The 12,327-nt window shown below is 34.4% G+C and overlaps 1 protein-coding gene across 1 annotated transcript; it reads left to right on the top strand.

Annotated features, from left to right (window-relative positions):
- Positions 1-6,497: 6,497 nt before the first annotated feature.
- LOC112517476 (protein arginine N-methyltransferase PRMT10) lies at positions 6,498-12,327 on the top strand. Its single transcript, XM_025124922.1, has 8 exons — positions 6,498-6,751; positions 8,468-8,660; positions 8,772-8,877; positions 9,201-9,390; positions 9,896-10,081; positions 10,171-10,254; positions 10,803-11,014; positions 12,087-12,327. Exons 1-7 carry the CDS (start codon positions 6,536-6,538, stop codon positions 10,977-10,979), a joined length of 1,152 nt encoding a protein of 383 aa, XP_024980690.1. The 5' UTR covers positions 6,498-6,535; the 3' UTR covers positions 10,980-11,014; positions 12,087-12,327.

The following is a 12,327-nucleotide window of genomic DNA, read 5'->3' as shown; positions in this document are numbered from 1 at the left end:
CCATGTTGCTGTGTTTTTCTTCTTTCATTTGACTTTTTTAAAATATTTAAATTCTATAAAAATTAATTACTAGTATTAAATAAATTGTTTTAAAATTTAAGTGATAATTATTTATTGATTTAAAAAAGTAATTATATACCATAATTATTATACTTCAATAAAATCGTGTAATAATAAATACATATATTATTTAATAAAATGGTTGGAGTTGTTGTTTTTACTTTTTAGTGTTCAAGTGACCCATCATTTTTAGTGTTTTTTTTAATGGTTGGGTTGGAGATGCCTTTCGTGAAACGAAAAATACAAGTTTAAATATTCACATGATGAAACAAATAAATGTGAAACTATCACATTATAAAACAAATATATGTGAAACAATATTTTAGATTCTAACTTTTGATGGAAAAAGATCAAGTAAAAAATATTTTTAAATCCATTCTCATAGGTTTATAACTTTTTTGTGGTTCTCATTTGATTTGGACCATGTGTGTATGTGTATATATATGTGTGTGTAAGGAGAAATGTCTGTTGCCTTTAGTATAAGTTAAGAAATAAAATAAAATGATTTTTATATAGATACATATGTACTATATATTAATGATTGTAATAAGATATTTATGTTTTATTTTATACTAGTTGTGTACCCGCGCAATACAGCGGGAGCCATGAATTTTAACGATTTTAAAGTTCCACTGGTTTTATAAGATAAGATTTAATGATGATATAGGTTACACTTGGTCTTTACATATTAATACAATTTGAATAAATAAGAGTTATGGTTCCAATTACAGACTATCAATGAAAAAAATTGTATGACAGTTTAAAGATTTTATATTTAAAATCCAACATATTTAAACGACTCCACAAATGTATTCGATTTACACCAAGAGCAAAGAACCAAGAAACTTGAGTTTTAAGATAAACACTCAAAACCAATAAAGAAAACTACAAATTTGACAGGTCATAAGTCATGAAAAGACAAAAAAAGATAAGTTTTAGAATGAAATTTCAACTGTTTACCCTCTTTCTTGTCTAAAAATTCAGATTAAGGTTGAACTAATACATGTATATATATATTTCACCCAAGAACATATTAATTCAAAACACATTATACAATGCAATTTGGACAACCTAACCCCAAAATATATAATACATATATAAATAAATAACTATAAAAGTATAAATCGTAAATATTAAAAATATTTTCACAATATATATAATATACAATAATATAATTAAGTCAAAACTATTCAATATTGGACTCATTTCGAATGTATAAACGAGACGATTATAATGGTGTAACTTGTTAAAATAAAAATGTATTTTTTAAATATGTTTTAATTGATATACGATTATGTATGTTAATTTGATAAAGGTTTAAAATGAAAAATTTAAAAGTAAATGACGTAAAGTAATTAATTAATTAATTATAGGGGTATAAAGTGTAAATTTAAAATTAAAATGTGAGAGAATGAGTGTATGTAAGGAAAGGAGGGGGTGAAAAAGTAAAAAAGTAAGAAAGTGAAAAAGTGAGTATAAAGGGTATTTTGGTCATTTAGTATTTTAAGACTTTAAGACTTTTGTTAAATTTGCTTAATAAGATAGTAAGATAAGATAAAACAATTTATATATTGTAACACCCCCGTCCCGCGTGGCCGGAGGATGGTGTGTTACGGAGGAAAACATAACAAGATAAATAGCTAATATACGGGAAAACCAGAGCTACTATGAATATCCATAAAAAAAAAGTGCGGTAGACTAGAAATTAAGACGACATGGATACAATTACAATATATACAAAAACAAAAACTACTATACCATCCAAGGTCGTCTTCAAAATAGTCATATTCCATCACTTTCAGTCCCGTGATAACCCCACCTAGGATCATGTACCTGTCGAGGACAAAACTAACCTCGGCTGAGCCAAATGCTCAGTGAGCGGATAATTAAAATAACAAGATCGCAAGTATATAATCGAGTTAATAATTATAAGAAATCTGAAAACCGGAACATGAAGGGATCGATTAATAATTGACATGAAATGTCCATGCTTAAATAATTAAAATAATATCATCAAGTCAAGAATTGAGAATAAGTAAGAAAAACAATTAGGTTACTCGAACAATGGAAAATGAGTGTAGAACAATACACTCAATTCCCTTTCGGTAATCAGCTCCCGAATACGGCTCTCGATAACGGTTCCTAGGATCGATCCATTCGCTCTCAAATTAGCCTGTACCAGGCCATACCCACTTATTGACATTGAGGTATAATAGCGAGGACGTCATGACAATTTATAGCTGCCATGGAGGCGTCACGACATCATTGCCCTCGATGTCGTGCCTTTAAGCACAAAATGCTCAAATCACCAAAAACATATCAATTCAACGTGAAAAGGGTAATCTCACAAAATATGAAACTATTAACAACTACATGTCAAAATAGAATTCCGAAAACGGTTCAAATCCGACAAAGGTTCAATACCAGAAGAATCGAATTAAAAAGTGGTTCAACTCAAGTAGCCAACAATAGTCATACCAAAGACAAACACTAATAATAGCTCTAAATAAGATTTATGTTCATTGACATGTCGAACACCAATAATTAAAGGAGCTATCAAACTCAAAATGTCCCAATTTGATTTCATAGATTGAGAAACAAGAGCATATGTGATAAATGCTTGATAGAGAATGAGATAAATAATTTACCTCGATACTAGACTAGTAGCTAGAGTTACAAGGATTGAATATCCATACCTTAGATGGTAATCGATGAAGTAAGCATGTAGCTCTTATCCCCTTGTTAATGCCCCTTTCTTATTCTAAGATTGGTCTGAATAAGTTTACACATGATTGTGACTGATTGGTACGAGATCTACGGATATTACAATCCTCAAAGCACAAAGTACAAGCAAAAATAATGCTACTAAATCCCCTGCACCTGACAGCTTTGAACCAACTTGACTTTGATCATTTTATCATACTTAGAGATGCATTCAGGTGTTAATGTCTAAACAAAAGTTGTAGGTCTATTACTTAGGGTTCTAGTCGATTTGGATTCATTCCATTTGGATAAAAAAAAAACCTATTTTATATGAATTTTCTAAAAACAGTATGCAAATCCCCTTTTTGCACAAGACCAAATACAGAAACTCACTATTTTGAGCATTATGGAGGTAAAATCAGGTCTGAACATATACAGAGTTGTAGTAGACACAGATACCTTTCCAACAATGTATGGCACACCTCAATCGGATCAATGAGTGATTTTATATGAATTATTAAATGACCAGCAGTACTATGATTCCTATGCATAGCTCAAAACAGCCATTTTTTTATATAAATTTGAGATTAAAAGCATCACAAATCAACTACCTAGCTTTACCATATTGCAAGTAAATGGTTAAAACTTAATTTATAACTTTTTTAATCAACAATGACATAAAAATAACATCATTTAACACAGATTTAGCTTACTAATCAAAACCTTATGAACCCTAACATGAACCTTCCCAACTTTAACACAAATCAACAATTTAGACCACAAACCTTGAAATTTATAGATTCATACCTTGTTTCTTTACATTCTCTTCAATCGATTAGCTTTAAATCTTCAAAATATCATCAAATTACTAGATGCATGAGAAGGTTATAACCAAATATAGGGTTTATGTGAAGAGAGAATTTTAAGTCTAGAGAGAGAAGTGCAATGTGCAAAATGAGGGTTATTTAGCTGGAATTAATATTAGTCCTTACATGGATTTTTCTTATCAAATATTACCCCTCATCAATTGCCTAATTCAATATTAGTCCTTACATGGATTTTTTTAGTTCGAAGACCAATTTATTTTCTACATAATTGACCTTTTACATAAAATTTGGACTTATATTATTAGTCCAAAATACAACTACTTTAAGCAAGAGTATAAGTAGATAAAACATCTAATTGTCATGTAAATGAATATACCAAGATTAATCGATAACAAAATCTAGGCTGTTATACTAACCGTACCTTATCCTTTGATCAAACAAGTAGCATCATTGCCCATCAAAACTGAGCCATGATGAATGTCCTCATTTGTATGAAATCAACCCCTGTTGGGAAAAATGTGAAACGTACATCCGGAATCAAGAATCCAAGCATCTGAAAAGTGACGGCCTACCTCTAAATATTGTAAGAACTAAGAAGCCCTCCATCAGAACCAACCTCGGCCGCATTGGCTTCACTAGAACTGGAAACACGCTTACCCTTTGCGGCCGCCTTTTCTTTTATTTTGTTCTTCAACTTGTAACACTCGTCAATTACATGTCTTTCTTGTGACAGTAATTGCATAGTTTACGCTTGGTCTTTAACTTGGATCTCGCCTTACCGGAGGAAGATAAGCCTCTCTCAAATGATACCCCTCTTACATTAAGACCCTCAACTTTCGATTCAAGACCACCATTCGTGATTTGTTTCATTTTCTCCGTCGAATCCAAAGAAAATGATAACATCATCCAATACAAGTGTCTCACGGCTATACATGATCATGTCACAAAAATGACTATAAGAATCAGGCAGCGATGACAACAAGAATAAAGCCAAATCATCGTCTTCATTTTCACATCCATATTCTCTAAATTGCAAACCAATTCTATGAATGTGGACAAACGAGTAGACAACAAACTACCTCCAACCAATTTGAGATAAAATAACCATTACTTCAAGTGTAATTTGTTCATAGACTATTTGTCATCAACAATTGTTCCAATTTCAACCATAAATCCGCCACCGAAGTCTTCTTTAACACATCTTGCAACACATCGTGGGATGAGTGTAAACGAATTTGAGATTGAGCCTTCAAATCCTTCCTTCTCTTCTCACCGTCAGCCCAAGCCATTAACATCCTCTTAAAGCACAAGAATGCGTCATCAAGTTCCAATGAACGTCCCTCATCTGCACTTGCCATAGTGGAAATCGAGCATTCCCATCAAGTTTTCGAATATCGAACTTCACCGAAGCCATCTCGTAAACCAACAATAAATAACCCCAAACAAAGCAATACTCAACGCTAAACATATATATGCATGATTGGAAACCATCCAAATTAATGGAAGACAACCAATAGTCACATTTTAATGGAGGAAACTGATAGTCATAAAAACCGTCACACCGTTTAATGCGTCTTGGAAAACTTTGAAAGCAAACTTCACAATGATTTTATATGATTTAGGGGTGGTTATTCCAAAGTTATAATGTATTTTGGAACCAAAATCAAGAGTTGGTCTTACCACTGGATTTATTGATAAAACGAAGATTTTATCCAGATAACCAATTATTTTGCATAAATGCTTATGTATTGGATATGGTTTGACATATCTAGAAGCTAAATATATTAGACTGTAATGTAATTGATCTATAGGCATATGAGTTGGTCTTATTAATGTAAATGGGATAATCTTTCCTAGTTGTAACATTAAATGGGCATTGGGTCTTCATAAGTAATATAAAATCATTGACCATCGACAAACATATGTAATTTATAGTGAACGAGCTGGATCCTTGATCACTTTTAATCTAATCCACCTAGGAATGGCAACGGGCCGGGTATTGGTATCCCCGTCCCCGAAACCGATAGCAAAAACCGTTCCTGTAACCGTCCCCATCCCCATCGGGTCCCTGCGGTTTCCCCGATTCCCGTTGGGGAACCCGTTAAGGGTAAAAATCATCTTTTCACCATTGATTATACCCGAACCCGAAACCAAAACTCGAAACCGATCTGAAAAGAATTACAATATGCTAATTCTCACAATTAAAAGTAAATTACAATTTTTTCAAAGATGTAAGTTTAAATGTCTCAAACATAATCGAACCAATTACAAACAATGTATTAGATTACAATATAGAACTAAACAGAAATTCACATATCATACAACTAAAATCACGATTTTAGACAAATAAACTAGTTTTTTTCGTGAACTTTATTTGAGTTGTTGAGGTAAAGTGGATAAAAGTCTTTTAAAATTTAATGTTACTATTTCTTTTAATGATATTATATATATATATATATATATGTATGTATATATATATATATATTAAAATTAATATCTCTATACATATCGGGCCGGGCCAGGCCGGTGATCACCGTCCCTGCCCCTGTTAAAATCCCCGAATTTGTCTCCGATCCCCGCCCCGTCCCCGATAAGAAGTTCCCGAACCCGGCCCGAAAGTTTCGGTTTTCACCATCGGTTTCGGTTTTTTTTTTGCCATTTCTAAATCCACCCCATTTAAATTTAATGTATAAATAATTAAAATCAAAAAAATAAAAATTTGAAAATAATTTCAATTTCAATGTTGGTAACTATTTTAACCACAATAACCGAATTGGATTAGTAGCTGACGTGGCGTGTAGGCCCATACCCTTGTGCCCTAATTTAAAGATGCACACATTCCTCTTCCCTCTTTCCACCATTTTCCAATCGCTGTCTCTCTCTCTCTCTCGCGCTCCCTCCATAAATCATAATTCCACACAAAGGGAGGTCATTCGTATATACAAATGGGAAGTGCAGCTAACGGTGCCGCCGCCGCCGCCGCCGACATGGCTACATCCACCAGCAATGGCCTCGCCACCGTCGACAAAGGAGTCGATTTCGCCAACTACTTCTGCACTTACGCCTTTCTCTACCACCAGAAAGAGATGCTTTCCGACCGTGTTCGAATGGACGCTTATTTCAACTCTGTTTTCAAGAATAAACATCACTTCATTGGAAAAGTACGTATTTTTACTCCCTCGTAGTTATGATTACGTGAAAGTTTCTTCATTCAAACGTTTCATGCTAGATTTTGTTCTGCAATTTCTTTAGTGTCTTTACTGCATTCAAGGAACTTGAATAATCGTCAAATAATTTATAGAATCATGTCATAGATGCAATTTTGAGAGAGTACTTTCATGTTTGCTTTTATAAACATACATAACTTACTGCCTCTTGATTCAATTTCAGAGTAAGTTTTTGTTGTTCCAACATTCGACAATCTTTCTATACCAGAGCAAGAAGTATGGTGAAACAGAAGAGTTTTCGAATTTTAAATTTGTATAATCATTGAGGGTACTCATTTAAATTTGGACTATACATCACATTGGCGGTGGTTTTTATTTAGTTCAATGTAGATATCCTTATTTCTAAGTCAAGTCCAGCCAGAAAGTCCTTCCCTCTCTGCTCATCCTTCCCCGTTCCTAGCTTAGCTCTCACTATACACCATCCCAATCTCGATGAAGCAACTAAAGAAGGGTGACGAAGCTTCTWTGCATCCCATAGTGCTGTCGCACTAAGCGACTACCGTTCCAGAGTCGTACAGCGAAATGATCAAGACTTTGCAAGTATTTGTGGTGATATGACCCATTTTCAAGTTCAATAGTAGGGTTTTTGAATTGTAAATTGTACGTCTTATTTGGTTAAAGGTTTAAAGAACTTTCTTGGAAAAATTTAGATCTCCAAAGTATTTATGATTGGGTAGCAATGCGAAATCTGGAATGTGATTTCATTTATAATTGTAGAAAAGTTATATACTTCAAACACCATCGTATCTCCTCGGTGCAAAATTTAAATCTAAGATTAAGTTGTGGTGCTCATGGTTGTAAACCTTACTCCATTTTTGTTTTTTTAGGGTTTATGTGTTTGATGTAACCTTAAAATCCTAATTCATTGTGTGTGGAGTTTGTGTTTCAGATGTCGGACTCTAAACTCTAAAACTAGTTAGAAAAAAATGATAACTATTAAAATTAGCTTCAAAATGTGCTTTTTCTGATTTCTGAATGTTGCATTTGACAAAATTTGGAAAAAATGCCTATTCTTATTGTGTTCATTTTGAACCTTGGGGACTTTCAAGGTATTATATGTAACTTCTGAACCCGTTATGAGTAACAGTTGGGAAGGTCTACCTTTTCTTCTGTTTTATTGAAGTATGGCTTTTCCTTTGGCTCTCAAATTATCTCTCGGAGCTTTCATATATGGCGTGCGAGATCAACAAGAAGTAAGCTCCATGTTGCACACCGGAAAAAATGAAGTTGTGTGGAATAACTTTTGTACTAGAGCACTTAATGAAAATAAGCAAGTGTCAACAAAGTTCTTACATGGTTCTCGTATAGATGTTCAATAGGAAAATGGAAGAGGTGGGGTGGAGGCTGGGGCGGGATTTGGGGTTGGTTATCGGATTGACAGATGTAGGAAACCATATAGTGGAAGCATTTTAAGCTTTGTTTTCAATTTATGATTATCTTATTCTTTCTGCTGACCTAATTGGTTGCCATGACCTTACATTTATCCAAGTAGAATACCATATAAAGTTGTGTTTCATATAGAGATACATGTTTCTTATAAGTAATGCATAGCTTGTAATTTAGACAAGTGGGCTCATTTTGATTCAGTACTGCTTTCAATTTTTTGTGGAGTTTTTGGATCTATAACTAATTGGTGATTCCTTGGAGAAGACTGTGTTGGATGTTGGAACAGGGAGTGGCATTTTAGCAATTTGGTCAGCACAGGCAGGTGCAAAGAAGGTCTATGCTGTGGAAGCTACTAAGATGGCTGAGCATGCTCGTGAGCTGGTTAAAGCAAATAACCTTCATGATGTGGTTGAAGTGATTGAGGGTTCAATAGAAGATATAACATTGCCTGAGAAAGGTTGGTATCGAATATCTATTCGACACATCTTTTCGTTATTGGTTCCACCCTTCATGAAGTTCCCTTTTAAATTATATTTCCTTTCTCCTCATATTGAAAACTAATGAACAGTTGATGTAATCATCTCCGAGTGGATGGGATACTTTCTTCTGCGTGAATCTATGTTTGATTCTGTAATCTGTGCTCGTGATCGCTGGCTGAAACCAACTGGAGTTATGTAAGTTATTTTACACATTTTATATCTGTGACTGCTTGTATACTCGTGCTCATGGATCAATGTTATCAGAACAGATTAACTTTTATCTGACAGACCACTTTCTCATATTTGACATTCTAGATAGGCAAGGGTTATTTAGTGTTGGAACTAAAGTCATCACAAGAAAGCAACTGTCGTATACTCATATGAACTATTAATACTGTTTCCTAATTCACAAGCCTTTATCTATCGTCAACCTTGTAAAAGATGACTAAAAACATTTATCTGTTTAACGTTGACTCTTCAAATTTATTCACTTGTTCTTTGTTCTTTGTTATTTGTAGGTATCCCAGTCATGCTCGCATGTGGTTGGCGCCTATCAGATCAGGACTAGGAGATCATAAGATGAGTGATTATGAAGGATGTATGGATGATTGGCTAGGTTTCGTTAAGGAAACTAAATCTTATTACGGTGTGGATATGAGTGTTTTGACAAAACCGTTTTCTGAAGAGCAAAAAAAGTACTACTTGCAGGTTGGAACAGTTGTTTCTTGTCCATTATCCATAAAACTGTTATACGGCAATATTTAAGCCTGAACTCTGATGCTGCAATGAACAAGGTTTCAGCCCATAGTTCTTATGTCTGAGATGACAACGGCTTTTGCTTTGAATCTACCATTATTATTTCCTTGAGAACCAACAAAGGAAAAAGCAACTAATGATAACAAATTTTTACATGATTTCATATACGGCATGCCTTCAAATGCTTTCCTTATACAGTTTATACTTAAGAACTAGATCTTTGTAAATAAACTATGGTTAAAGCGACCCCCAACCCCAGTCCTTGCAAATAGGTTTATTGTAGCTTGAAAACTTGCAGGAAAATTGAAATGTTGCAATTTTTAAGAGACATCCCAAAATATAAATCGTTGTAGTTTCCATGAGATGGATGGAGTAGAAGTTCTACTTATTTTCTTGTTAAAGTGTATGTGATATGTATGTTATTCATCTTTAAGGATGTTGTTGTTTTACTGTGTAGAATTCCGTGTGGAACAACCTGCATCCAAATCAAGTTGTAGGGACAGCTGCTATCTTAAAGGAGATTGATTGTTTAAAGGTAACCGTTGAAGACATCCTCAAAGTTCAAGACAGTGTTTCATCAACAATTACCAAAGAGGACACAAGGCTATGTGGGTTTGGTGGCTGGTTTGATGTCCATTTTAATGTGAGTTGACTTTCTTTACACCCTTCAGTTTTCAACGGATCTTGGGGCTTAGGTAAACTGATTTGTCTCCATCTGTGTAATGATTACAGGGAAGGGAGGAGAATCCTGCTGAATGTGAGGTTGAGTTGACAACAGCTCCCAGCATAGATGATGGCACACATTGGGGACAACAGGTTTGTAACAATAACTATAGAACTTCTCAAAGAAAAGGACTTTTGTAATAATATAATAGATTAGTTGACTCAAAAGAACAACAGACAACTGTGCATTTGGAGTGATTGAATGTTGACATGTTGATGATGTGACATGGATCATGCCAACAATGATGGTCTTGATGAACATTGCTTAATATTTTTTTCTTCAAGCAAAGGGAACTGGAACCCCTACATCTTGTCGAGCTTCTATGTTCATAAGTTGTTTTGAAGTAAAATAAGTTCCAAGAAATAGCACTCTGACTGCTAGTCAACTGCCTAAGATGCCCTTGTATCATTACAACATAGAAAGTACACCTTGTGTACTATAACCAACATCATAATGATTACATGGGACATAATGAGTAATAAATTAGATGAAAGGTGGTTGATTGCAATTTTCATGGGATAGGGAGTGGACCTCATTTGCACATATCATTTATGCTTGTATTTATGTTTCATCTTGCTTTCTTGTCGAAGTTCTAGCTTTATTATTTTTAATAATATGGATTTGCTTGCACTGTGTTCAGGTTTTTCTCTTGCATCCACCTGTGCGTGTCAACCAAGGGGATGAGATCCTTGTTAATTTTTCAATGAGCCGTTCTGAAGAAAATCATCGTTTGATGAAGGTTGATCTTGGGTATAAAGTTAAGTTGTCATCTGGCAAGATGCTGCCTCCAGTCATAAACAAGTTCTATATAGAATGAGGCCGAAGAAAAGGACTATTATTAACATCTCAAAGGTATGTTATGATATAATTTGGTATTTATGACTAACCAAGTAGTACAATTTGTTTTAATGGGTTCGAGTGGTTTCATTTGCTTTGTTCATTTTGTTTATTTTCAGCTTGCTTTTTTTTAAATGTTCTTGCAGTTAAACAAATGGCTTAACCTGAGTCTGGATTTTGCCCATACACTTGATTTCCATGATTTAATGTAGCCTTTTAATATCTGCTGCTTATGAAAGTTCCACCTCAAGTTTTATGGGTACACCCTCCGATGGTCTTGACCATATCCCCACATTGTTAAGCACAAAGAGTGGATACATGATTGAGTATGCGACATGGATAATTTCTTTCTTTTTAGTAAAAAGTAGGAGATAAAGATTCACAAATTGTAAGATTAGAAATTAAACCCAAAGATCTGAAGTAAGACCAATGCTTATGCCTCTAAGAGCTTTTAGATTAATTTGACTCTCTTTAAGTTACAGTGTTCATTTTGTGTATCATTCAGGCTTTTTTATGCACACTCACACTAACTTGGGTATATGATGCTCCCATTTATTCTTAGACGAGGGGCGTGTAGTTCTTTCTACCTTGGTTATGTTTCCGTGTACTTGCTTCCATTTGTATGTTTTCTTTGTTTCTTTGTCTGATTGATTTTCGGTTGTTTGCTTCTAACTTGTCTTTCAAAGTTCAAAATTCAGCACTGCCTTCCTTGTTTTCAAGTTCTTTTGCCAATGTTCTTTTTTCGCATTTTTTTTCTTCGTATTATGTACAAGCCAAGGGGGAGGGGGGCTTCATGGGAACAGTTGCTCTACCTTTTGGGGTGGAGGCCAAGTCTGCGCACCTCCCCCCCCCCCCCCCCCCTCCTCTTTGGGTGGATTTACTGGGCTTGTCTGGTTTGGTAAAAGTTAAGTCATTTTTCGTTGTGCTGTTATCGCTCCTGACATATACTCGTAAGATTTGAGTGTCCTCTGGAACTATGTCTGGCTGTCCTCTGCATGCTCATTAGTGTAGACCCCATCGTTAATATATTTTCTTTCTTCTTGGATGATTTGATATGCGTCTAACAAAAATAATGGCTTTGTTTCAGTCCCTTTACGAATTGGAAGAGCGACAATACTTTTACAACGAGCATTTGCAGCATCTCCAGGTAACCAAATTGAAGCCAGCATGGAACTTCTACTCTTTTTCCCACTGAGCTGCTATCTTTTCATGTAATTTATGTTGTATGGTATCTGGTCTATTTCTTGAATCCTTTTCTAAACTGGAATTCATTGTAAAACTTACATGTTATATACAATTAAAAGAGCAATCATTGAAATTTTTGCTGC

Source organism: Cynara cardunculus (assembly GCF_001531365.2).
Source record: "Cynara cardunculus var. scolymus isolate 2C chromosome LG 8, CcrdV1, whole genome shotgun sequence".
In the NCBI taxonomy this organism is placed as follows: Eukaryota; Viridiplantae; Streptophyta; class Magnoliopsida; order Asterales; family Asteraceae; genus Cynara; species Cynara cardunculus.
Note: the sequence above shows the minus strand (reverse complement) of the source record. Positions and strands in the feature narration are given on the sequence as shown.